Source organism: Syngnathus typhle, linkage group LG4 (assembly GCF_033458585.1).
Source record: "Syngnathus typhle isolate RoL2023-S1 ecotype Sweden linkage group LG4, RoL_Styp_1.0, whole genome shotgun sequence".
Classification (NCBI taxonomy): domain Eukaryota; kingdom Metazoa; phylum Chordata; class Actinopteri; order Syngnathiformes; family Syngnathidae; genus Syngnathus; species Syngnathus typhle.
The window spans coordinates 14,583,732-14,610,619 of NC_083741.1; the positions used below are offsets into that span (position 1 = coordinate 14,583,732).

General features: G+C 42.3%; 3 protein-coding genes across 5 annotated transcripts in view; 1 reads left to right on the forward strand and 2 right to left on the reverse strand.

The window, feature by feature from the left end:
* Nucleotides 1–2,904: 2,904 nt before the first annotated feature.
* atxn1l (ataxin 1-like) lies at nucleotides 2,905–8,029 on the reverse strand. Its single transcript, XM_061277288.1, has 3 exons — nucleotides 7,718–8,029; nucleotides 5,145–6,313; nucleotides 2,905–4,846 (listed from the first exon to the last, which is right to left on the reverse strand). Exons 2-3 carry the CDS (start codon nucleotides 6,189–6,191, stop codon nucleotides 3,488–3,490), a joined length of 2,406 nt encoding a protein of 801 aa, XP_061133272.1. The 5' UTR covers nucleotides 6,192–6,313; nucleotides 7,718–8,029; the 3' UTR covers nucleotides 2,905–3,487.
* A 454-nt stretch (nucleotides 8,030–8,483) lies between these two features.
* mtmr10 (myotubularin related protein 10) lies at nucleotides 8,484–18,079 on the reverse strand. 2 transcript variants are annotated; one of them, XM_061276593.1, is made up of 16 exons: nucleotides 17,548–18,079; nucleotides 16,671–16,731; nucleotides 15,716–15,852; nucleotides 15,339–15,411; nucleotides 14,783–14,925; nucleotides 13,377–13,470; nucleotides 13,144–13,291; nucleotides 12,685–12,772; nucleotides 12,493–12,581; nucleotides 12,200–12,330; nucleotides 12,031–12,100; nucleotides 11,751–11,821; nucleotides 11,506–11,678; nucleotides 11,245–11,415; nucleotides 10,870–11,052; nucleotides 8,484–10,761 (listed from the first exon to the last, which is right to left on the reverse strand). In XM_061276593.1, the coding sequence occupies exons 1-16, from the start codon at nucleotides 17,602–17,604 to the stop codon at nucleotides 10,153–10,155; spliced, it is 2,298 nt and encodes a 765-aa protein (XP_061132577.1). In that variant the 5' UTR covers nucleotides 17,605–18,079; the 3' UTR covers nucleotides 8,484–10,152. The 2 variants fall into 2 exon arrangements, with proteins under 2 accessions (XP_061132577.1, XP_061132576.1); XM_061276592.1 differs by having other exon boundaries at nucleotides 15,339–15,489.
* Nucleotides 18,080–19,207: 1,128 nt separating this feature from the next.
* myo1ea (myosin IEa) overlaps nucleotides 19,208–26,888 on the forward strand; it is a 32,232-nt gene continuing 24,551 nt past the window's right edge. For both annotated transcript variants that reach the window (XM_061276271.1, XM_061276272.1), the window contains exon 1: nucleotides 19,208–19,444. In XM_061276271.1, the coding sequence (XP_061132255.1) occupies nucleotides 19,442–19,444 (3 nt within the window). In that variant the 5' untranslated portion in view covers nucleotides 19,208–19,441. The remainder of the gene's footprint in view (nucleotides 19,445–26,888) is intronic.

A 26,888-nucleotide genomic window follows, 5' to 3' on the forward strand; every position in this document is an offset into this window, starting at 1 on the left:
ACCTCCGGGAAGTCGACCACCACTCACACACGTTATACAAAGCGGGAGTTAAGGCATCAAACAATCGTGGTCAAAGCTTGTGAACGACAACGGCACACAACTCGGGCGAATCCATTGAGCATTTATTCCATGTTCATCTTAAGGTCCATGTACTTCTTGTAAATTCTTCGTCCTCACTAGTAAGACAATTCGACACACTAGCAAGATACCAAATAAAGGCTTAAACTTCAGTATCATACTAGTGTGCTAAAGACAGTTGCACAAATAATATTCATACTAGTGCACAAGTGACATTCTAAAATTCTACAAGTTAATATCTATTGCTTCAGCAGTTGCATGCAGATTTCAATGAATGCACAGATTTGTCTCATCTGCCAAGTTCTCCGACTAGAGAGGACAAAGTGCACGTGGAACTCGATGTTTAAATCTCAAATAAATGCTCAAAGGACCTTTCCGTATGCAACGATGACGACGACACACAACCCGTGATTTCCATCCTGTGACTCTTCAAGTTAAAGCGACAACACTGCCAAGAAGTGGACATTTAGTGCAAGTACTCACAGCAAGCCAAGTCTACACAAGTGGCCCAAAAGAAAACACCAACGGCTGGCACGGTGCTATAACATCATGGAGCGTCCCCCGAGGTCAGGAGGTAAAGACAAGCGTTACTGCTCGCGCCCTGTCATGGGGTTGTGATTGACCCTAAATCAGGGGGGGGGGGACTTTTTTCTAACGAGCATGATTTTTATTTTCCCAAAGCCCTGCAAAAAGTAATTTTCTAAGCCTGTTAGCATTATTGCTTGAAGTTGCCTTGATTTTTATTTAAAAAAAAAAAAAAAGAAGAGAGAGAAAAGAAGGTTGCTCATATTTTTCTCGCTTTCTTTGAACCAGAAAATGTATTGGTTCTAAGAACATACTGGGATGGCCAGGAAATAGACTGGCCATTCGGGAAAATCACTAAAAAATTCCCGATGGCCACCATGCCCCTGAACCACCAGAATTTCGCCATTGATCTTCTTGTTGGTTTTGAAACACTTAAAATACTCAGACATGTGCAAGCAAACATTTAGAGATCAAATTAAGTCTACCATTAGAGGTTTTAGTGCCATTTAGGTTAATCTAGAAATTCCACTTAAAAGCCAAGCGTCGCTTACTTTCTGACTCGTGTATACTTTTTGTGGTGTGTTTTATTTTTTTGGGTGGTGTGCCAGGAGAATTTTCAAATGTAAAATACGCCTTGGCTGGAGAAAGGTTAGGAAAACTACTACTACTACTACGTATTACAAACATTATTCAGGTTTCATGTTTTTGGACTTTTCTAACGAGTTTCTCTGAGGTTTTCTTTGTTTTCAGATTTGCATGGCGAGCGGGAGCACATATTTCCCAAGCCATAAAGCAAAGAGAAGAACAATGGGCTGAGCGCTACTGCTGTGTTTACTGCATAGAAGACGACGTTGCAGCCGTATCGCTAACAGCGTCAAAACCCCTCACCCCTAAAGTCTGGACACACAATTGACAGCATCGGGGAGTTATTGCATCATCATGAATTTTGCAAAACCAATCAACAAATTGCTTGAAATGATACTGAAAATGTGAATACAGTATCACCCCGCTTTTTGAGGAATTGATGGCACCGCATAAGACAGGGCTTTGTCACGACAAAATGCACCTCCTACTTGACTTCCACATAGTACCTTGGCAGAGATTGTGCCAAAGCACTACTTTTGTGTTACAAGATAGCCCCTCCTTCTAAAAAGAAAACCAAATCTGTGACCATATGAGGAATATACTATTCCAATTAAATGTTATTGAAAATGTAATTTCATGAAAATATGAATGTGTCCAGACTTTTAAACTTACTGGTCACAACACTAAGACAGCCAGACAGGAGATGATATGAACCAAAAGCATATGTTCCTAACCTAAACACAATTATTATTTTTTTTTTTATACTTTTTCAGTAGGAATGTCACTGATGTGCTGCCTGATTACTAAAACCCTGGCGCGTTTGCGTGTCTTCTAATTGCACTTGTACTGTATCTTCAATGAGCACGAGGAAACTGCAGCATTCATCTTGGCTAATTTGTAAACAGATTTAAAAAATACAAATAAAAATGTTTGGAAAAAAAAAGGTATTGCCTTGGCGCGCTGTGAGGCAAAAGGTCAGTGACAAAGAAAGAAAAGTGAGGAAATTGAAGTGGGATCAAAATGGGCAATCAACAAGCCGATTAAATGGAGGATGGGACTAGTGCAGCACTTTTTAAAGTTGGGGTGAGACAAGGTGGACTTTTGGGGGAAAAACGATATATCCAATGAGGAGAGTCCTGCTTTGGGCTCTATTGCTTTAATTTTGGTAATGGAGCAGACTCGAGACAAAGACTAACATGATTCTACGGGTTATTCCCGAAGTTCCCAGTCTGGTGTTTAAGAAGTTTTGAGGTAAGGCGGGGGGCGGGGGGTGGGGGGAATCCTCGCTGATGATACTGGAATGAATCAAGCACTGATTCCAGTTTGTTGCACTTAAGCAAAGACAGACAAACAGACAAACAGACATTGAGAGGCGTTAGTGGACAAAAACAGGGTGTGATTGATTCTTCACAAGTTGCATTGCAAGACGAGCGACGGGCCGCGCCGCGCCGCGCTTTGTGCGTCGGCGTCGCGTAACAGACGCCGACAGCCGGGAATGGATTCAACATGAGACGGCTCCCAACGCGAGCAGGAGTAGTCCGAGTGCAGTCCGATAAGGAAGTCGGCCGGGGGCGTTCCCGTTGAGATGGCGACCTCCAGTGAGGAAGTGGTGACAGAGGGAGGAGAAATGCAGTGTGAGGGGGACTTTCCCTGGAAACTACAAACTTTTCCCTTTGGGCGACTGAAGATTTTTTTTTTGTTTTGTTTTTTTTGTCAGTTGGATGTGAAAAAAAAAATCTTCAACATTCTCAGGCTACATTCACACTCTTTTCTCCATCTGCAGTAGGTCTCCTCCACCGTTGCTACTGGGGCTGAACGATTCAGGAAAGTCTAATTGCGATTTTTTTTTTTTTACCTCAAGATTGTAATCGTAATTTAATATGTGATTATATTTTCAAGGTCCTTTTGTGATTTTCTTTCAATATAATAAAAGTTGAACTTTTCACTTGTATTGATTTGTGCTCGTTGTGGGCGTTATTAGCAACATGTGCTCATCCATAAAATTAAGAAATGGTCACGCAGTTTGTATGTTTGGGGTTAAAGTTCTAAAATAAAAACGATTAAAATGTCTCCAAATAATCATACTGGATCTTGGCAATCGTTATGAGATTGTTTATCAGTTGTGTCTTTGGGCATGTGAAGATTTAAGAGATTGCTGAACCTTTTCCCGGTGATTGTGCTTCTTAGGAATGTGTGATTCGTCAGTCATGTTGCAATTTGAAAACTGCATTCTACTACTTTGTGATGTCGTTTTGAATTTGATGAATCGTTCAGCCCTACGTGCTACCAAACCCCGTCGTCACTTCCCTGCATTAGAGCGGCCCTCAATGGACAGCTTGACCTCCTGGGGTATGAATGAGGGCCGGACGTGTCCCGAGGCGCTGATCTGCGGACACGGGCCGTGCTCTCCCTTCACATTGTATCTTTGGAGGCCGGGCGAGGACCAGCGTCTCTGAGAAGCGCCCAGTACGGCCCCAGCCAAGGCAGAGGCGTCCGCATGCAACCGGTAGCCGCTCTGACTCCTGGGGTGCTCGCCTGAGGTCCGACTCGGTCTGACGTGGGGCTCGGGGTGGTGAGCGGCTTCTTCCTTGTCCGCGCCCTCTTTCTCGCCATCCCTCGGCCTGTCCCTGTGCACGCGCTCCGTCCTGAGATGAGCCTGAGGACGCGAGTGCTGCGGGGCTGGCGGCCCCATGAGCCGGTGAGCGGGCTCGGATGCCGAAGCGCTTTTGCTTAACGTCCTGGCCGTGTTCCGCTGTTGAGGGTGATGGGGTTGCGCGGTGGCTTTCTGCGGTGACGGCGGCCGCTGCAGCGTGATGGACACGCACACGTCCCCGACTTGCATCTGATGGCAGGCCAGGCCGTAAAGCTGCGCCGTGCGCTCTGGGCTGTAAGATGACCAGCCTTGGCCAAACACAAAAAAAGGGTGCTCCGGGGGTACGTCGATAGTCACCTTGCTCTGCTGCTCCCCCACCGTAAAATGCAGCGTCACCAGACCGGGCCTCTGTTGGCTGGCGCGAATGTCCACCACCATGCTGGAGTCGATCTTCAGCCCCCCGCTCAGCTCGGCGCTGCGTACAAAGTCCTGAGTCTGCAGGTCCTCCACTCGCTTCAGCTCCCCGGTGGCTAGCTGGATGATGGCACCCTTCATGAAGTGGGATGGGTTCCCCGCGGCCGGGCCGGGGACGACGCTAGAAGCTAAAGCCTGTGCCACTTCAGCGGGAGGCTGCTGCTGCTGGGGTGCGATCGGCTCACACACAGCCCTCTCCGAGAGAAACGCTTGGCCTGAAGGATCTGAAGCTTTGAAGGAGGTCTTAGGAGAGCAGTCATTCGCCTGTGCTGGGTAATGTTGAAGCTGCGAATGATACTCCACAGGGACGAGCACCGGCTGCCCGTTGGCGAGCATGACAGCGTGGGCCGGTTGCCTCGCTTGTTGTTGCTGCTGCTGCTGCTGCTGCTCTACTCTGGTATCAGCATAGCTCACAGGTTGGGCCACGTACCTGGATCGGCCGGACGCAAGATCTGGGTTTTCTCCATGAACGTCTCTGGCTCGCTGGACAATCTGAGACAGATTCAAAGGGGCGAAGGAGACCTCTTTACGCCCGCCGCTGACACCTTGACTGGAGGAGGACGAGGCCAAACTGCCAACAACTTGCTGCACCTGCAACAAGAACCAGGAAATTTCATTAAATACGAGTAATCAAATCTAATTTAACTTAAAGATCAGACAACTTGTAGGCAATATTTTGTTCTGCTTTCTCTCAAGTATGCATCAAGAGAGAGGCTACAGCTAATCAGCACTTTTACAATAGAGTCGTTTTTACCAATTAGCCCACCCATTAAAAAATGCATTGTTAAGCACGCTAACATACGCATGTGAGGTGCAGGCATATTTATGTATGTCATAGGGCGCCGGTGGATCAGTCGGTAGAGCAGGTCGTCCAGTGACTATGACCCACCTCCAAATCACTGTCTGGAGTGCTTCGATGGCCCGGTGAGCTCAGCTGGCGTCTCTGGTTGGGTTCGTGCGCTGCAGAGATTGCAGCTACCTGCTGCACACGTGCGTTCCTTCCAGGGTAGGAGGAGTCCAAAGATAGCTCCCTGGCCCCCTGCTCCTTATCCCCTCCATTTATCTCTGGCTCCTTTTCCTGATGCGCACCGTGGCTGTCCCTGGAGGCGGTGGCTCTGGTGGCACCCTGAGGGTGATAGTAGACCGGCATGCCCCGTGAGCTGAGCTCTGCGGCGGACATGACACCGACAGCGCCGAGGTGCTGCTGGGCGGCCTGCTCCGAAGGTAGCATCAGCGGGACGCCGCCAGATGCGGAAACTTTGGCAAAGGTATGAGCGGCGACCTGAGCCTGAGGAGGCGGGGAGACCACGCCTTCTTGCATGACAGACGGGTAAGGGACGAGGTGTGACACGGCGTGGGCCTGACGAATGGTCGCCGGGGGGGAGATTAAGGACCCGGGGACAAAGCCGGGGGGTAAAGCGTATGGTACCACCGCGTAGGGGGAGCTGACAAACTGGAGGGAAGAATGAGGGAGCTGCGTGTAGCCCAAATGGGGATAAGGAAGGCCCGGATGCTGCAGGAGGGGCGAGTGTACAGTGTAGGCTGGAGAGATGTGGCTTAACACTGTGTGAGGACTGGTGGGCGAGTATGTAACAGACGGTGGAGCCACTTTATAAAGCATACTGTATTGGTCGACTGGCACCGCTGACACGCCCTCAGAAGTGTCCACGCCGTAGTGAAATCCCGGCTGAGCTCGCAGCCACTCCCCGGACGGAGGGCCTCCCTGAGAGTCGTTGTTGGCCACGCAGTTTGGGATGGAGCCCACTTCCTCCTCTCCAACAGCGCTACCTCCGCCGCTGGCGCCCGTACCCCCTCCTCCTCTTTCAATGGCACAGCCAACTGCCGGTGTCCCCGCAGCGCCGCCGCAGTTACTAACAGGGAGGTCCCTCTTCTTAGGAGGCAGGCACTCCTGGTTGCGTTCCTGAGCTGGTTTCATTGCGACGCTGGGACTGACAAAGTGAATTCACTGGACACCGTAGGAATGGACACTGGCAAGCCAGTCGGGCCGTGCACACACCAGCTCTGAAATCCTCCGGCTGACTTCCGCTGGCAGCTCTCCTAAGGGCAAAACAAAGCACACATGAGCAGGAGAACAAAATCAAAGTCTTTCCTCGGGGCACATTGACAGAATGGCCGACTGAGATTTCTTTATTTAATTTAGTGGTCGGAATGAATAATAGATGGTCATGATGCTGTCTCGATGATGTCACTGTTGTAGTACTGGCACTGCTGTTTCTCCTCAAAACCAAAGACAACAATCTTGCAATCTTGTTCAGAATTGAACTATTGAATGCTACACCCTATTTTTTCAGATAAACAATACTGTTATCAATCACATGCAATAATTAGCATGCATTATAAGTACATACACGTCCAATGTACTGTGAGAGCTGTTGAGTTTTTTTAGCTAACAAGCTACCATAGTTTATCTGGATTCTATTCATACTTCTACTTGGAACTCCACTGTTGAACGACATTGTGTCTGATCACATTTGGCTCTCTAGAACAGGAGCACACAAAAAGGATTATTATTTTGCCTTATCTGCCTTAACTTTAATTCCATCACGAGTGAACTCACACTCACTTTCAATAAAGCTTTTATTTTCACACACACTAGTAAGCATTTTGTGTCTAGTGGGCCACTGCATGATACCTTACTACTTAGTGTGGCCAAGTATTTACAAGTAAAGCCCTGTAGTTTACAAGTCAAATTTCATTATACACGAGTAGGCCAAAAGTTGCACTAGTAGGGGGGATGACTAATACCAATAAAACCCACACAAGCGCTTCCATATTTTACAACCACATTGTCATAAGGTTGCTCAACACCTCTTGAGTTAGATCAAGCTATATACTAGAAGCAAATTGAACGCTAGATGGAACAGAGTCCAAACACAAACGGATTTCAAAGTACACTAAGAAAACAACAATGACATATTAAAGCGTTCACGTCATTTTTAAACGAACATGTCATCCTGTAGTAACAACCAGCGCAATCGTGGGAAGGGCACAACACAGTCATGAGTTTGCTCAATTATCTGGAGGGGGGGGGAAGTGTTCCAACGACAACATCGATGGGCTTCCTGGTTCTGACTTGGAACGCAGTGAGCCCAAAAGTCATTAGAACTCCGTTACACAGCACAGGCACTGTATACACCGTTAACTAGTCGTGGATGAGGCTAACTAGCACTTTATTATAACGGAAACTGCGCGTTGTTCTACATGCTGTCTTTTAATGTCAACAAGCGTTTTGCTGTTTAAAAGGTGGAGTTCGAAGGCTTGTTATTCAATATTCGTGCCGTGCTCTATTGGACACAAGTTCCGGCTAGTTAGCTGCTCGGCTAAAGTTGTTAGCTCACTCAACTCCACTCCTGTTCGATTCATATCTCTTCACAAACGCCACAGCAATGCGCACTTTGTTCTTGTTAGGCACGGCGACGCAGCGAAGTAACGCGGCCTTACCTCCAATTGTCATCGCGGAAGGACTTTGCTGAAAGGAGTGGAAATTAGGAGATAAGATGAGCGATGTGTGACAAAAATCAAGGCTCAGAAGTCGAGCCCATTTCGAAGGCCAGCGGAGGCGCTCGTCGATGACGTCACCGGGTTGATTCTATCGCTCGAGATGACTTTTTTTTTTTAAATTATATTAAAAGTGTTCGGCTGCACTTACATAATTCAAACAATTAATTAAGAAGTCAGCATACTTCGGGATGACGCATATGATGTCACGTCATCCATTCTTTGCTTATCAGCTTTTCGGAGCGATTACGAGGGACCCTCCGTTCATGCAGATAAGTGACTGGACCGGCCCGGCCCACGGATAGCAAATAATTGACGCCCACTCAATTGTATTTAAAAGTGGGGCTGCGTCCAAATTTTAGAATTTAGATTTATGGAAAAGTTGACTTCAGCGGTTGAAGTCCACATGATCAATGCCTTTTATTATTCCTATTTAACTGCATATATGGCAAGGTTTACGCAGTTACCAAATGATATCATTGTTCAGACCTTATCTCTAATATGTGTATATCTGAATTAAATATTCAACAATTGTGTCAAAAACAAAGCAATGCCTTGCAGTTTGAGTGGATCATTTGCAAAAAACCTCCAATGAGACAAAAAAGTAAAAAATTATACTATTGTATTAATAAAGTAACTCATGAGCTACCGTCAACTTATCCAGTAAAACTTTATGTGGTGAAAAAAAGAAACAAGACAGAGAGGCTCCTCATTTGAAAATACAATGTATTGATTAGTTACAGGTACTTTGAGCCCTCTTTTCTGCCAGGAAACCTTTCTCAGTGCAGTACCTGTTAAAGGTTTAACGCGCCATTGAAACCAACACAAATAGACAAGTGAGATATATAAAGAGCATTGTTACAAAGGTTTCCCAAAAGGCACAAGAGACAAAAAGTAGCCAAGACATCTCAAGAGAAAATTTGCATAATATGAATAAATACATCTGCTGGCAGATCCAACTGTGCAAGAGAGAACAGTCATCATAGAATCAGCAGAGGATGATAATCATATAAATATCTCTCCATATATAGTCAAAATTAAGTTCAGACTTATTTAGTACCATTAAAATATCAGATTTCAAACTCATATAAATTCTATTGAAGAAAAATTGCCAAACTTAATGTTCAATCTCCCTAAAATGACCCATAAATTGGGTAAAATGTGCAATTAATAGCATTTTTGTAAGTCAAACAGCCGCCACACATCTTAGACAATTACTTATTGGTAAGGAATCTTACATTTAAGTGAAATGGGTCAGTAATTTCTAATATCAGGGGTGGGTAGCATTTCTTCCTATCTGGGGCCACTGGAATTTGTATTAAGTCCTTTCCAGGGCTACAGTAAAGGAATGGAGGAAAGGGAGAAAAAAAATCCTTTCAGTTATTAAATTTATGAGCATTTTTGGTTTAATGTCTTTTTATTGAGGTTTTATTTTGTCTTTAGACTACTCTTGCACCGCAAGTTCCACACCCCTGATCAAAATATTTTCACAACTAGCTTCTATTTATTAAAAAAAAAAAAAAACTGAACCAGTTACTCATTTTTATCATCCAGTCTTTGGTTCAGCAGTTACAAAACATGAGGGAGCCCTTGTATAGAAAACGAACAAATGCGGAATGGTTTAAGACCTTATTAGTTCATATTGAAAGGCACTATATACATTTACCACAGATTGAAGTCATTTGAAATTTCAGCGCACCACAGTATTTGCTAAACACAGCCAAACACCAAACAAGTGCTAGAATTTGGAAGCAAACAGTATTAATGTTTTGTAGGAAATATATGAACACACATATATGCATTTTGTTTGCAACACTTAGCAGGGCAGGGCGGTAGTGTTATATTGTGTGTTGCCCAGGATTTAGAAAAAAACATCCCATGTAAAGTGTTAGTCAACATATTTCCTGGAAGGTACACAATAAGTTTGAAATCAGTGTTGGTCAAATGAGTCATTGCTGCTGCAATAAAATCTGGACTGTGAGACTCCTGAATACCAATCTCACGACGTGATACCATGGGTTAATCCCGTACAGTCTTTGGATCACGCAAGCTCGGCGAACAAGAGCGGTTATCTTCGGCAAATTTAAAAGATTTAAGTGGGATAAAATAATATACACCTTTTTGTATTTTTCACAGTATGAGGGCACATCACAGTAGCACGACACTGGCCAACAAGGAGGATGTACTCGATTTATTAATTTGTATAATTGATGGAGCGATTTTTTTATGCTCTCCCAGTTGTCGCCTCAGATTTTGAAGCAGCATCAATGTTGCAAATTTTAGCTTATAAAGATCTACAAAAAAAAGTCAGAAGTTAGTTTTGTTATCATCTGCATTGTTAAGAGTGGTAACAGCAATTGAAACAAAACCGCACATTCTCAGAGGGAGTCGTTAGCGAGCGTCTCTGTGGAGAGCCAGATCCTCGCCCCATTTAGAAACTTGCTGATGGGGGTTCCGTGAATACTGCGGCGACACAGGTTTCCTACAGGGGTGAAAGGAAAAGAAGAGGAGAGAAATTCTGGAGGGGAATCATTTGGGGAAGCGGCCTGAAAATACATCCGCCTTTGATCAGCAGGGGGCCCTTTTGGGCTGGGGAGGGGCGTGCCGCTTGGGGTGGGTGCCTTGTACTGCCTGAGGTGATTCTGTAGGATCTCAATTTCGTCCACCAGTTGAGAGAGCTTGTGGTAGGCAGTGATGGAACCCCCTTTGGAAATGCAGGCTTCCGGCACCCAGCGGAGGAAGTAGAGCTTCCAGAGGGCCATGTGGGAGGGTGTGAGCTGGGGGAGCAAGAGGCCCTGCTGGTCAGCGGGTCGAGAGAACCACTCCCTGAAGAAGCGCTCCGACGGACTCTCCACCACATATTTCATGGGTGAGAATTCGGCTTTCAGCTCGGACCCCAGGGAGCCTCGTCGGGAGAGCGGGTCTTCGCCGCCTTTCAGTCCATTACGCAGCGTCGCAGAGGCTCCTCGGTAGGCGGAGCCATATTTCTGGAAGGGGAGAGAGAAAAAAAAATCAAGACATATTCAGATGGCACACGTAATTGGCATGGTCGATAAACTAAACACCTCAGCAGACAGAAGCTCAAGCTGTCTTACCTTAGTGCGCCTAAAGCTTTTCACTTCCCCATTGAGAACATATGCAGCTCCCTTGCCAACATACATGGGGTTGTTAAAAAGGGTTTGGTCTTTGGCGGAGAATTGTTGTGACCAGTCCCACACAGGAGGGAAGTACACAATGGGGTCCTCCCCTTGAGGGATGGCTTTATTCCTTGCAAAGTCCTACAGAAAAGAGATGCCGTCAGATATTTCTGACCTCAAGCAAAGCATTCCATCAGTCATCAAACAAACCATATTAAGTCAAACAAGCGACACGCAAACGCAAACTGGCCACATCAATATCAGGAATATACTTAAAAAGAAATGCCTTTTTTTCCCCCCCCCCACTTGTTTTCTGTGTTTAACATTCCTCACCATCAAGTACTGGGCACGTTGTTTCGGAGAACTGAAGAGGAAAGTGCTGAAGAGTGGGATCCACATGCTATCACTTAAGACGGTCAGATAAGCTTCTGTAAACTCAAATGCAGCTGGATACTGGTTCATCATTTGCCAAACACCGTCCAGGAACAGCACGAACAGCGGGGACTTGAAAAAGAAGAAGAAAAAAAAAAAACACAAATGGTATGTCTTGATAAATAAACCCAAGTGGATTGCCTTGTACAAATGGGCAAATACCTCCTCTTTGTCATTCTTTTTTAAGTGGTTGCATCTGTCCAAGAAGCGATGGCCTGCCATCACCCACTCCTTCTGCACCAAACCCTGAAATCCAACAAGGCTGCGATAGTGAGGATCCACCATGAGCTGCACCAAAGAGGACACCACGCAGTTCAGGTCACGGTCCTCTTCCTCTATAGATGATCACAGGGAAGAAAATCAACTTGTTTGCAAGAACACATTTCTACAGAGCCTGAAGTGTTTACCTTGGAGTATGACTGAAACATTCCTTCCATCCAAGTGGTACACCATCTCAGATGCGTGCTTGAGAAAGGCTCTGCAATCAGAGATTATGTCTTAAAAACGTTTTTCAAATTAAACCCAACATTCCCACTAGTCGCCAATCTCATCATGTGCAGGCTAAACATAGCAACTGCTTTTAGTTATTAAATAGGCCAACATTTGTGATTCTGGGTTTCTGAAGGGTTTCTACATTCGGGCAGTTTATTAAGTACGACCACAGACGCCGGCAGGTTCTTTCCATACCTGACATACTCAAGCCATCGTGAGTTTTCAATGGATGAAAGCCACCTTTCCTCAGATTCCTCAAAAGGATCTGCACATAATCAAAACAGAACGCTTGGAATTTAAACTGAACACAAGAATGCGGACCAATTCCTTGCGTGTCCAGATGGGACCTAGTAACAAGGCTAACCTATGACGCAGATCTGTCGGATTTTGACAAAAGAACTCTGGATGTCCTGGATGCTGGGTAGACACTTGTCCAGGTCCGAAATGAAGACTTCACTGCATTGTGGATGACTTTTGGTAATGGCGGTGATGATCCTAGCACAAAAAACAACACAACACTGAGGATGTAGAAAAAGCACTAAACCAACAGCACTACAAAATGTTAAACTCCCTATAAAAAGGCAATAGATAGGGAGTGGTTGTGAATGAAGATATACGCCGTTAGATTATTCATGCACAATTGGAAGTGTGTGCTACCTCTGCTCAATCTTCCTCTGCTGCACTGGGTCACACACACTGGCCATCCGCACAAGAGCACTTCCATTACGGTGATTCCAGCACCAAAGCTACAGCAAAGGAAACAATGGCTCAACTTGCTGGGAACTCAAATGGAAATCATTGCCTGTGATTTTTTGGACAAACAGCACGTCAAGTGGAAATGATACTCACCGGGAGCCGGTTGCCAGTTAAAAATATAGAGTACTGCTTAAGATCCTGGTCTGCTAGAGAAACTGGGACAACAATGTACTCTGGAAGACTGAGAACCAGCAGGAAAAAAAGCACAATGAGTCACAAAATTTATGCCCTCAAAAAGTGTTTGTTGTTCATGCAAGTATGCGTTAGCTCAATCAAGTACATTGTTCAGTAATTTCATGTGTCACGTTACTAAGGAGTAAACAATACATGCGCAAAAAATACTGGACATTGGTTTCAATGTAACCTCTATGAGGTCACCTCGGGACTCAGTGGCACCTCCTGTCAAATGGAGACGTGCATTGAGTGTAAATATACTGTCTTGCCAAAATATACCAGGTATGACTACAGGGAGGACTTTCAACGAAATTCTAGGAGGTGCCGGCATACTTTCCTTCACGCTCATTGCACTTGAGAAATAACAGCAGCCCAAACCTCGAGGAGATGTTGTAAAGCTCGTTTATGGAGCATACTCTCCACTCCGAAGCGCCTGTTCTCTTGATCTCTCGATCCCACTCAGAACGCCGATCAAAAATAGGCGTCTGTAGTCCTCCTCGCCGGACAGGCGTGTTGAGTCGCTCAGCTGGAAAGCAAAGACATCTCATTTGCATGTGTGAGGAAGACACATTTAGTAATATTTCATTATGACGAAAATATATTTTTGGAACCTTTGGATTCATGGTACCGCCTTCCCTGATACTCAAACCCGAAGAGCAGGTGCAGATCAGCTGGATGGGAGTAGTGAGCAATAGCGAGACAAACCTACAAGAAGAAAAGGGCAACAGATGTGCTCATGAATAACTGAATCATACTGTACTGTGAATCATACACATTTTTATGACAATATCATTCAGAGTACCAAAAAACTGCAATGAAGGCATTTTAAATGCTTCCAACACAAGAACAAGAGTGACCTGGGAACCAATCCTTTTGCTCAGTCACACAAAGCAGGCCATTCAGTAGAGAAGCTGTGAAAAGCATGAGGACACCAAAGAAAACACCCCGTATGTGCCTGTGTGCGTGCGTGCGTAATGAAGTACCCGACTCTGTAATTTACTATAGCAAAATAAGTTATTATAGGCTGGCTTAATTCCATATGTCGTAAAGAGAAAAAGGGCCAGGGCTATTTTTTTTTTTTTAACTTTACACTGTAATTACTAACATTGTGTCCCTAAATATCCACAGCAGTGAGGAGTGGCTAATACATTTTTATTCTAGAACTTCCATGTTGCAGCTACTCTAATAGAGAGGATGAAAATGTGACTATTTTCCATGAGACCATTCAGTTAGATGGTGTTTGTAAACTCAGCCAACCATCAAAGGTGTTTTTTTTTTTTTCTTCTTCAACATAACTGAATTGCACTGGTCAAAAACGTTTATGTTGTGCCTATTGCTGAGGAAAACGTAACTCCATGTTATAATTATCCTCAACTTGTCATTGAGGAAGTGGCCATGGCACTAAAGCTGTGTGTGTACGCAGAAGTCCGGAAGTGAACGGGGCAGCAGCATACAACTTTGACATGTACAGAGGAAGCAAGTGCACAAATTGGACAGTCAGCACTAAGCTCCACTTGCATGATGTCGAAGCAAAATGCTTGTATTTAGAAATACACGGCTGCAGACAACCAAAATACATCGTTCCCACCAGACTTCTTCAGTTTTTTAGGAACCTTTTGTATTATTGTAAATGTAGCTCAGGGCAATCCAATTCTAATGTTCTGTACAGCTCTGTTATGAATTCAATAGAACTGGAGCATTTTTGCTTTAATCTTGATGTATTAGTGTTGTCCACTGTATTATTAAAAAAAAAAACGGTTTCGCTCCTAATTTCATAATAAGCAAACCAAGACTATAGTGATGCCTCAACTTAAAATTCATTTTTTCCTTGTAAATTGACCCTTGTAAATTGAGATTTAAGTCTAACCATAGAATGAATTACACTCGGAAGTCAAGGCTACACTGTATTGGACATTTGAAGCAATGAAAATGTACACTTCTGTTCTATAGATTTTGGAGTACCCTTTCAGAGGATGGAATTTTTTTTTTTTAACCAAGACAAAGTTCAATCACTCACCTTTTTTGCACTCTCAGGCCCGGCCTCGTCAAAGCAGAACCTTATGATTCGCAAGTCTTTACAGTAAAGGATGAGCTCAGTGGGGTTAAACTTGAGCTTTTGATTCGAGCCCAAAACTTTCTTCTTCCCCTTTGTATCGTTCACTGAAAACAAAAGTATGAGCTGAGTATTTCATTCAATGGGGGGTAAAACATGAAACACAAAGATAGGTCGAGCGGTGAAAACAACTAGAAAACACAATCTGGTGTCAGTCACAGTTAGGCCTGATAACGTCCTTTGGATTCAGACAAAGCCCCAATGTGTGAGCATGAAACAAACGTGCCTCATCATTAGAGCGCACGTGCTTCTGCGCTTGGCGGGGCCAGCATTGTAAGCCATGAGTGAGATGTGTACACAAGGTTAATTCGTAATCGGATGCAAAACGCTGCCTTTGTGCTGGCATCACTTGTTATCAGAGGGTAGATCAGACAACAGCTAAAGAGCAGACAGTCATACCAAGAGCCAGCTGCAACAAAACAAGATTGTTGCAACCAATGTAGGGACCGACCGGTCTTACCTGTTACCACATGCTCTAAACATGTCAGGGGGATGTCGTGCTCTCCGAGTAGCAGGTGGGACAGCTGGAACTTCTGAGCGACAGAACAAGAAGCAGAACGTGTGACTCTATCCACAACAATTGGATTCAGCTTCATCATCTCTGCAACAGTCTGCGGCATAGGTGGAAATGACGCATGTTTTCACTTCACAATGAAGAACAGGAAAGTTTACTTCCTCGTTCCCAGTTCAAACACACAACAGACATGGAAGTGGGAAGACGGCAGGCCATTTGGAGTTGTTCATTCACCCTTTTGCTATTTTGTGAAAAACAGTACTATTTTTCTTACAGCTTATCAACAAGTACAATGCATGAGCACCAAACAACTTTATTCTTACTGGTTTGGATGGGGCATCTTGAGGGATGAAGGAAACCTTAAAGTTGGTACAAATCAACTTCCCCCACAGGTCATCTTGGCTGCTTTCAACACTGATGCATTTCCTCACAAAGTTTGCCTCGTTCACTACAATCTCCCCTGGAATCAGATGCATTTGAATTTGAGAATAAAATAATAAAGGAGGCATTTGAAAAGGATGTTAAACTTATTTTAATTAAGAGCTTCAGGGTGCAGCTTTTGGTACGATTATTCCCCTCCCCATTCTTTTGACTCTTTTGTTGTGGCTTGTTAACCAGAGGACAGATCACAGTAATTATATGACATTATAGTTATATGACACGTATGCTGCACATGCACGTGAAAAAAAGGGGAAGCTTTTTCCGAGGACCACTCTCGGAACCAGGAAGCTGCTGGTCACTTTCAATCCATGTGAATGCATTATCCAAGTATAAAGTGTAGCGTTTTGATTTGATCTATTCCTCTAAATGGGATTTCACCTTTGACTGATTACTCAAAATGGCACAACACAAAGTTTTAGTTCAAAGGGTGCATTGAGCCACTCCCTTCAGGGTCCCTTGTCATCTGCTCAGCACTAAACCAGAATTATATTTAGAATTGAAAACACTTCTGCAGCTCCAGTTAATGAATGAGCTGCACGTGAGACTGAATTGTTCAAGACAGACACATGAAACAAACTTTCATGACAAGGGCTTTGCAGTAAATGTTCTTCAAAAACTATTTGTAACAAGTATTTCAAATGTCACAAGATCAGATAGAATTTTGTTGACAAGCTGCAGCCATCAAATGTTTTTTAAATGGATTTTTCCACTGGTTATCCATTTGACTAACCAAAGAAAAGTTGATTTTTGAATGACAAAATGGGAAAGTGAGGTGCAGGTATTATAATTATCCACTTGGGGACTTTAAGGAGACATTTGCCATCTATGCAAGCTTACCGGGAAGTAGCTTGGGCTCCAACTTTTTAATAGGGGGCTCAATGGTCTTCTTCACATCACTCTAAACAGGAAACATGGTAACCAGCAGTCAGTGGTTATTGAATGATGGCAAAAATGTGACATTACAATGTAGGTCATGAGAATTGTAACTTTCTTTATAGAGTCCCATAAAAAGAGAAGCCATGCGGACAGAGGTGCCCCCCCCAAACGCTCATTTGTACAAACCCTCTGTTTGACCAAATAGTCTTATACGGGCAGAGGCGTCAAATGATTCCAAAACAAATACCATTATCATTTATTTGAATGGTCACTTGACCATCTTGGCTACACATTTGTTTATTCCCTGCACCAGAAACTATGAAAACCAGTAATTCAAGTCAAATAGGGAAACTCGTTTTATAGATTCCTCCTAGACAGTACACACTCAGTGAGCCATATTTAAAACATAATTTTGATTACATTACAACATATCAATTATGACATTCATTTCAAAATTACCCCAAAATTCTGCCACCCCTCAAAGAAATCTGTACGTTCATCTCTCAGTTGTTAAGGTAAATAACAAAGACCAAAGTATTGTAAAACAGTCAAAAATGTCACCTATTATTCATATATATAGATATATACACATTGTATTTATGCAAACATTAGGGGACTAAGATAGCTTTTTGACCTCAGGTGATCCATAACATGGGCTTTGATTTAAAATTTACTTATGCACGGCAGTTGAGTCACTACTTGTACATTTAGCAAAATGTGTCACCACGGTTTGCAAGTGAAAGTGTGCATGCAATCCATTTGGGAATCTGCAAAATTCCCCACATTACATGGGGAAAAAAAAGATTATGAACTTTTGTGTTGTGTTGTGTACATGTACCTGCACAGGAGGAAGATAACTCTTGAAGGTAGGTTTCATGGGTTTGACAGAAAACATTGTTTATGTCCGCCCTGTCGAAGTTCTTATTAATGGGCGTTTTGACTAGCTAGCGTCCACTGGAGGGTAATAAAAGAAAAATCAAATGAGCCTTTAAGTCAAAGTCCGTCTCAAGGCCGAGCCCAAGGCGTCCTTAGAAAAAAATCACACAAACGTCTTCGAAGGACAACGAGACTCCTCCATTTCGGGCTTGCCGCTTTGTAGAAAAAGTTGCCCCAAGTTAATGTTGGGATGTCTGCGTTAGCTCGCCGCGCACGTTAGCATAAAGCATAAAAAGTTTGAAAATAATAAACTCTCACAACTTTAGTTTGCTAGGAAAATAAAGAGGCCTCCGACGGGCGTCTACATTTTCGTAACCACCTGTTACCGACGTCCAGAGCTGCCAGTGACTTCCTCAAAGTGTGACTAATTCAGCCGAACGCAGGAGAAGATGCAGTCAACGGCTTAGCGGCCATGTTTGGAGACTAAGCAGCGACGTCCCGCCCTACTTCCGGACTTCAAATGCTAGCGTATCAAAAGCTCACATGCACTTAAAAGTTAAAATAGTTGAGTTTATTGACAATTACATTTATTAAACAGATATTTACGTCTTTATCCTGTAACATATATGCATTCAACAGTCGTTTCTAGTCCAAAGAAACCATAAACAGTCGAAAGGTATATATTTTGTGGACTACAACTCCCATGAACACTTTGAGAGGGCATTTATTTTTTAACATTTACTTTATTTATACGTTGCAAGCATCAACATCATTGTTCGTCAGACTTTTGACGTCCTTATGTAGTTTTAAACGATACTATCATATGTAGTATGAGAAACTGTATGTTCTCTTTTATTATAGTATTTAAGTTCAGTCTCTTCTATCTACACTCCCCGGATATATGATCCAATTTACATATTTGACCATGGGAAAAAACTGGAAAGATGAAAATTATTACAGTAATAACTATATACAAATAACCTAAAGGTTCTCTAATATTTTTCACCTGTTCGTATGCCCTGCAATAAAACTCCACTAGATGGCGATAAAATACTGCGGTATAACGTGCTATACGTTTATCACTCATGCTGTTCATTTGCAATCTGTAGCGGTTTACGCCAATAAATTCTTTACCAATAAACGGGGGAAGATCTCTACAATTGGGGATTTTATCTGCAGCTTCATAATCATGCAAACCTATCAGATATCACTTCCAAGTACTTTATTTTAATATATTTTTACATATATTGTAATATCTGAGGTGTGTGTTGACCTTGTGCAGTGACTGGGGAGCGCGCAACAAATTTACAAAACGGTTCATGTCATATCAAAGAGTTCACATTAACTTCCATACTCTCTCATAAACAAATTGAAAATAATTAAAAACTAAATACTAAAATTAATAAGCGGCCATTATGCGAATGAGGAAGCATAATCTTCAGTGAATTTTGTGCGTAGGGTATTTAAAGTACGGTACTTTTTAATATTATCTTATGTCTCAAAGTTGCACATGCGCAATTTAACTTCATGAATATTTAATAAGCATTCAAGCTCGACACCATTTGATTGGACCGTCGTGGCTCAGTTTCCTGTGTTTTTGTTTCAGTGCTCGCTCCCTGCTGATCCGAGTTTGAACTAGTCCGCCTGTTGCTGTCAAAGGGATCAGACGACGTCAGTGCTCACGATGGAAGGAGGACACAGCTGAAGTGGCCGCATCCACGCGTGTCGGACAGACGGACACTATCGGAAATATCTGCCGTCTGTTTTGGATTTTGGCCGTGCAGCTAGAAAGTTGACTCTTTCTAAACATACACAGCATTGGAACGCCGGAGAAGGAGAACGCAGTTGCTTTGAAGATGGTGAGTGATTTTTAACGATTTCTTTTTCTTTCTTTTGCAGAAAACATTATTTTGACTGCTTAAAAAAGTTGCAATTTCCAAATGTTTAACACGAAGCCGGCACTATTTTTGTGATTGTTTATTATGGGACATTTACTTGGGATGTTGGGCCCGGAATGTTTGCACTGACCGGCCACTCCATTAGGTACACCTGTTTTATGTTGCAGGGATAATGCTCCGCTTTCTTAGTTTGGAGATGTGTTGATCATATTTTTCTCCATAAATGCAATGCAATACTGTCTGAAGTATTAAAACGCAAGATGAAGGGCACTACTTCAAAACATAGTTCAGATTTAAAGCTTTATTGTTTTCCTTTCAGTTTTATAGAACAAGTGCAACGAATCTTGTGCATCCAATGTTTGACACACGAAAGACGTGGTTTTGTCACAAACCGGTTATTCATGCGACAAGAATCAGGTGGCATGTGTCAGGCTCAGCGTCTGTGTGTGTGTGTGTGTGTGTGGGTTCATTGCATGGAGACAGGTTTTTCCTGGTTACTGAATGGCATCCCTGCAACAGACACACCTAGAGGTTATGTGACCTCACTCAGCGCTGTGTTTTGGCAATGGTTCCTTCAACCATCAGGTTGAATGTCAAAATGTGGTGGCCTGATGTTCACTGGGGGAAAAAAAAAAGAAACAACTTTTGAATGTTGTTAAATAATCTTCAATGAAGGTGACCAACGGGCTTTATCTGCCAAGAGAAGGGCAATTCCAGGAAGAAGATGGCCTTTTATTACTCTTGGATCATTTTCATTTCTTTCATCTGGAGTTTCATCTTTTATGTACGGTAGCAGTTTATAAACTGAGTGACTTGTAAGACAAAGAACAAAGGATATCTAACACTAAGTCTGCAGAGTCTTTGTGGAAAATAAACTATTTAATTCATTTGGCTCTTCGTCCAATTTGTAATGCACTGCACCTATATGGCAAATAGGAACAAATGGATTAAAGTCATAGGAAACCTTGTTAGGTTCATCCATATTGAGCTGTTCTTAAGGCCCAAGAGAATATGCCATGTGATTCAAACCGGGAGTAAATATTTAGACTGCCACCCTAAGTGAATAGCATCGCTCGGTAGTTCTCGCTCGAGCACTTCGGTATAACGGCAGATGGTTTGCATTATTTTCTCTTTTTCCCAGACTGAGCCCCCCCCGCTCACTCTTAGTCGCAGTCAAAGCCGGCGCGTCGTTCTCTGACCCGTCGCTGGTGTTGACATTTGCTCTGGAATTCCAGCTCCCTCTCTCTTGAAACAGGACGGACACCCATTTTCACCTGGGGAACTCGTTAGGCTTGTTGTTGCTGTGGTTCAGCACACTCCTCTCGAGCGATTTTACACGTCCGTCCGACTTTTGGCAGAACTGATATGGCTCACGGCGGCACACTCGCGGCCATGTTCAGTAACTAAATAAATTAAGGGTGAATATCAATATCAGTATCTCAGTTGTCCTTGCAAGAGTGTAACCGAATAAAATTGTGAAGTCTTATTACAAGTGGCCAAGTCTTTTAAAATGTCTCTTTTATTTCATACCTTATTTTTTTCACATTGGATATACACGATATTTGCATGTTCCACAAACAGCTCTGCTAATTTAAGCACGTATAATGCTTAATAATAAAATGAAACAAGATAATTTTTCATTGTGTTATTGTCCATAAGTAATTTAATGAAATGAATCATTTTGGTCATATATATTCTTTTGTTTTTCCACAATCTTATTTGCATATTTTGCTTGTCTCTTTGAAATTGCTGTCCACCCTGTCATGATAAGAACTGCCCATTTGAGCCTTTGATTTTTTTTTTTTGTGACTTTATGACACACGAAAGCTTGATGCAATTTCACAACGAAATGGCAACTTAAATCAAAACAAATATTATTTTCTGATCTTATATAATCATACAGGCCAAAACATACTTTGAAAGGCTGCTTTTAGTGAAGTGACTGTTGAATTTAACATGACCGAATGCAAAATGAAAGCTCATCTTATTTATTCACCAGGTTGACATTTATTAATATCTGAGCATAGACGGAAGGAGTGACAGGAGTCATTTTTTTATATTTTGTTTCCACATTGACAATACCAATTCAATGTGGAAATTGGTCATTGGTCATTTGGGTAGCCAAGAGTGACACCAGCCACATCCATACGGCAATTTTTTTTAATATTAATGTTTTTGACGAACTCGAAACTTAGAATCTGAGAACATTCCTTTCTACTTTCGCAACTTTGGGAGCTTGCACACACACTCCCCCCGTCAGCACATTAATTGTTTTTCTTCCATTATAATATTTTCAAGATTGAGAAAAGTCCAAATTGAAAGTATGATTAAAAATTTGATTCATTGCACAGCCCTTTAAAAAGGGAGGGGAAATTTTTGTAATAGATTTGAATGTACTTCTAAGCACTACACTTAAAACAATTGCTTCATATCAAGCACAAATTTGTTTTATGAGACATTTTGATGTCCCTGAAAATCTTCCTGACTCATATTTAACTCTCGCAGAGGTCAGTTAGGATGTACCCAGCACTTTTCTCCTCTTATTGCGTACCCAGAGCAGTGTGTGTACTATCTCTGTGGTGGTGCGACTCTTGTTTTCCGACTGACTGACAGCCAGACCTTCAAGTAATGTGAATCCTTGACTTGTATGTTGTAACCTCATCTTGCTGCATTTCACAGTGACTAATGAGAAAAGTTAGCTGCATGAGGTAATGATGATGCAGATGCACAGTGTTGACATTTTGGACTTCATCCCGGCTGGACAATCATTACACAGCAGTAATGTTTTATGAGATTATCATGAAAACACTGTACTGCTAGAACAGGCGATCTCGCAAAGTCAGTGAAAGTTTGTTTGACTGAACTGCAGTTGGGGATGGAAAGAATTGAACCTCGCTCTTTATTCGCAACGAGTGTTGTTGCGTAGGCCAGAAATCGGCTCCGAATTTTTGCTTGTGCTTCAATTTAGCATTGGTGGGTTGTTTCCTTGTGCCTGTGCATGTCATAGATCGATTTAATTTATTGTCGGCCGGCAATGACGAGGATATCAAGATATGTTTGTTTTCTAGATGTGATCGAAAGCTGACTTGTATCTGAGGCTGATCTGATTCCGTGTGTTTCTCCATGTGACCTGGACTATTCAGTTTCAATATTTAGTTAGTATGATAAGAGACAAGAATTTTGCTTGGCATCCGCATGACGCTACTGAACATCAACATCACTTTTGAAAAAGCATGAAGGCATTAACCTCAGTAGCTCATCTGTTAATAGCTGATGCTTTCCAATGTAAAGCCTGAAGCCTTTTACTTGGCTGTGATCTGATACAACAATAATATTATTAGACTGTCACTGTAAGGTCCAATGTTGCTGTTGCATCTCAGCCAAAACTTTTCAGTTGATCACGCCGCAACATCTACAGCAAGCTGTCTTAAAGAGCCGCCGCGCTTATTTGCGTGACACTCTCTCATTGCCTTTGCGGGCTGTCAACAAGGTCAAAGGTTTGTGCTCCGGTCATTTTCAACTATTTTTGCTTGGAGTTCGCCTTTTTGTGTTAGTTTATCACCTTTAGAATTTATCTTCAATCTGATGAACTGCTGTTAGGGTTATCAGAAAATAATGTGAACACTGCCTCAGTTCATTCATTTTCAGAGTGGGAGTTGAGGTCAACACATAGATATGAATTCAGCTTTTCTATGTTTTATTTTCTGGTTAATCAACTGAAATTAAACGAATTGATCTCTGTAAGTGCCTACTGATATCAGTGTGGTGTGACACCGCATTTCTGGATCACGTGGCGAAAACTCCCTTAAATGTAGACAGTCTAAAAGGGAACAATAACCGAGTCAAAATATTTAAAGGCTTGTCAGGGCCTTTGTTCCTCTGGAACATTGTCACACAGTCACTTATTTTAGGACACCACTTCCTGCCCATGTATAATAATATACTTCTGTGTACAGTACTATTTCACAGGGCCTTTTGGCCAGTCAGTTAATTTTATCAGGAAATAAAAACCATGGGTGAATGGATATGGTTCTTGAACAACTAGATGCTTCATGACATCCAAAGTCTGGTTCAGAACAGGAAAGGAAATGAATAAACCATGACACACACTGCATCCACACAACCAGGAAGAGATTGTTTGCCCATTTGTGGTGTGAAACTGGAATGGTAGGAATGAGGAATTAAAGCAATCTCTAAAAATAAACAGCTTTAAACAAACGTATGTTGCATGTTATTTTAGGAAGGGATGATAGATAGTAAAAATACTACCTCGACACAATGTGTACTGGATAAAGAACAATTCAGTGACTGAACTGTGTTCACTCAAAGCTCTTTAAAGTGCCATTCATTATTGCGTACATGTTCCCCACACCATGTCACAGGGTGATACTGTGTTTGGAGACACTAATGCCATTGTTCAGCTCCATTTAATGAGAGGAGAGGTGTGTTTCTAGCTAAGACTTGCATCAAAGAGCATTAACCGGAATGAACAGGGCTGTTTGATTTCCTTCTCACGAAAAACGTCTGTGTGGCTGACTGAAACTGACCTCTCGTTACCATATGGAAGATCGTTTGAATCGCAAACCATCTAATGTGTTTCCCCATTAACAGCCTGTTATCTGATACTGTATCTGCCATTAAAGCCCGTTTCCATCGAACCGTACAGATCAGTGACGAAGAACACAAAATGGTCTTTAAAATCTGGATATATGGAGTCTGCCACTATTCAGGGGGATACAGACTGGGTCAGCCAACAAATATCAAAAATATAATTTACGCCTATTGAAATGGATTTTGAACCCCCGCAAAAATCACTGAAACCTTCAAGGAATAAAAATGGAAATATATGCAGGATTCTTTAGCATGTGTGAAATGAATACCATTGTAGCTCAGGTTTTAAAAGTGAGTGTACAATTGTTTCTTTGCAAGTGTTCAGTACAAAGTGCCTCAGGATAATTGATTGAAACCTGAGTTGGAAGTTCTGGTGACACACTGAGATTGGTCATGACTGTAGATGGTTTGTTTATGTTCAACCACCGCGGATGCTGCTCAAAAAGAATACGTATACTTTCCTGTATTTGGTGTGACGGGTTCATGTCTTTGATTTCCACAAGAGTTCCTACCCGAACTGCAATCATCTCAGACTATATATTTTTCTGTTGTTGTTGTTTTTTTTCTCGAAATACCAATTTTATGTTTGAGATGTTTCAAATAAGCCCCGAGGATAAACATTGCCTGGACGTAACTGAAACGCTGTGTAATTTTAGTTCGTGATGTGTTTGGGATCTTTTCTTTGGCAAGACAGTGCTCTCCATACACACACCCTTCCCTGTAGGCACAGCATTATGTGACTTCACAATTGGTCAGCTCACGTTACCGCCATCCAGCAAAAGTAACAAATTACTAGTGTCTACTCTTTTGATCGAGCTCTTGTGTGAAGTTGAGATCTTTGGCAAAGGTCAAAATTCTGAGTAATATGGCCTCTCTGCACGGTTAGGCACAGTCGCATTAGTCACAATGAGTTGTGACTACTAACATCACACTCTTAGAAAGCTGGTAATGCTCAGTTTTTTATTATGGTAACAATCTTTATGGGTTATGGCTGCTGTTTGCAGTTGTGGTTTAGACTAAAAAGTGTAACTTCATCTTTTTGACAATGTCAATCAAAACACCATATTGCTTATTTATTTGGAGATGGATGGAGATAGATGGTCAGTGTCTTATGCTGTTTTTATGACCTGTAAAATTTTACAATGTTGACATGGATATGTGATGGTTTTCTACATTATAGCGACCATAACTATTATTTAGGAATTGTTAAGTGTGGCAAAGTATTTTATACAGTCGTAAGGAAGCATTTTTAACAGCAGTCTCTGCTGCCAGCCACACTTCTCAGTGACATCGCTTTGTCCGTCGTATTCCCCGTGATGGATCGCTGGGTATGGAATTACAAGCAAAGTTCATGTCTCTGTTGATTTCCATTCGTCATTCAGATTAAAAGCAAGCTACCATGGTTGGCATGTACACACAAGAAAAATAGTGCGGCAGCATAACAAGTCACATCCACTACATCATGTGTTTTTTGATTCTTCTTTCTTTGAAGTATATTTTATTACAGCATATGCACATGATCAAAGTTACAATATATAATTTTAAATATATACTTTGGCCCATACAAAACAATGAGGTAATGCAAATATTTTGAAGACTTTCGTAGACTAGATTCAACTAAGATAAAAGTGCCTTAATTTGTGACATATGTTTACAAAATGAGTTTATCTAATTCTTAATCCTTGGCTCTATCATCAGTAGCTTTATTGCCAATAACCAGCAAGGAAATAATCTGACAATGTGGATTTAGTTTCAGTATCCCTGCTGCTAGCAAAATATTGCCGACAGACTTAATTTCCCCCCCAAAAGGAATCTACAAAATGGTAGCAAAGCATTTGTCCTGCATGTTTGATATTTTCTGACCTAGTTCAGTGTATTCTAATTACAGAGAGAGCTACTTCTTTTTAAAAATGTTCTTGGAAATCTGGCAACACGTTCATGTTTTGTCGACCTTCAAAATACTGTAAATAAAAAATAAATTGAGTGCAGGTACAAGAACAGTTTGGTTTAAAATAATCAGGTCAAACATGGTGGCAACGGTAATATCAACACATTTGGGATTATCAAACGCTCTCATAGCTCACTTTAGGAAGTTTTGGCTCACAGTAAGAAGATAAAGAAATCTTGACGAACCTAATTAAATATATGGAAATTATTCCCCATCAATTAATATCCGTTTTGTTTCACTTTGCTCCACTTACGCTTGGCCTTCAGGAAAATCAAAATTTTTCAATTCACGCCACCTGTCTCAATCTTATTTCTTTTGTGGAAGATAAAATCACAATCTGTAAAGCACTGTCATACATTCTGTTGTTTTCAAGTACAAGTAGGGCGATATTTCCAGATTGCCACTACGAAATGATTATCGGCCTGACTCGTTTCTAATTTTAGGACGGCAGGCTTGTGCTTCTCATGCTCACGGTGGTAACATAGGCTGGACTGTGTGTCAGCTTGTGTGGTGGAAAAGCACAGAAGGAAGAAATGAGGGGAAAAGTGCCGCTTGTGATACTGAATCAAAGCCAGCCATTTCCTGTTTGCTGAGCCAGCTTCTGCTCTGCGTTCTCCATATATGGTGATGGTATTTGCATGGAAGGGAAAGCCTAGACTTATGGATCAGGACGGATGCTGGGATGCCTTTTCTATGTTCGTGGGGGTGGTCGGTGGTGGTGGGGTGGGGGGAGTCCCCGTTCTTTGGTTTGGGTTTGTCTTATGAAACGCTGTCAGGTTTATTTGTAAACAAACACAAGCCGTAATACACACAGAGGTTCACATTGCATGGTGTCAAAGTATATTG

What these genes read in the sequence shown, in the direction of transcription:
- mtmr10 (XM_061276592.1), bottom strand. Translation starts at nt 17,604, where the DNA reads ATGTTTTCTGTCAAACCCATGAAACCTACCTTCAAGAGTTATCTTCCT. An exon ending in GTTATCTTCCTCCTGTGCAG is followed by an intron (nt 16,732 to 17,547) that starts GTACATGTACAC and finishes TTTCCTGTTTAG; the next exon opens with AGTGATGTGAAGAAGACCAT. An exon ending in TGTTTCAGTCATACTCCAAG is followed by an intron (nt 11,679 to 11,750) that starts GTAAACACTTCA and finishes GATCATCTATAG; the next exon opens with AGGAAGAGGACCGTGACCTG.
- atxn1l (XM_061277288.1), bottom strand. Translation starts at nt 6,191, where the DNA reads ATGAAACCAGCTCAGGAACGCAACCAGGAGTGCCTGCCTCCTAAGAAG. An exon ending in CTCCAGACAGTGATTTGGAG is followed by an intron (nt 4,847 to 5,144) that starts GTGGGTCATAGT and finishes TTCTTGTTGCAG; the next exon opens with GTGCAGCAAGTTGTTGGCAG.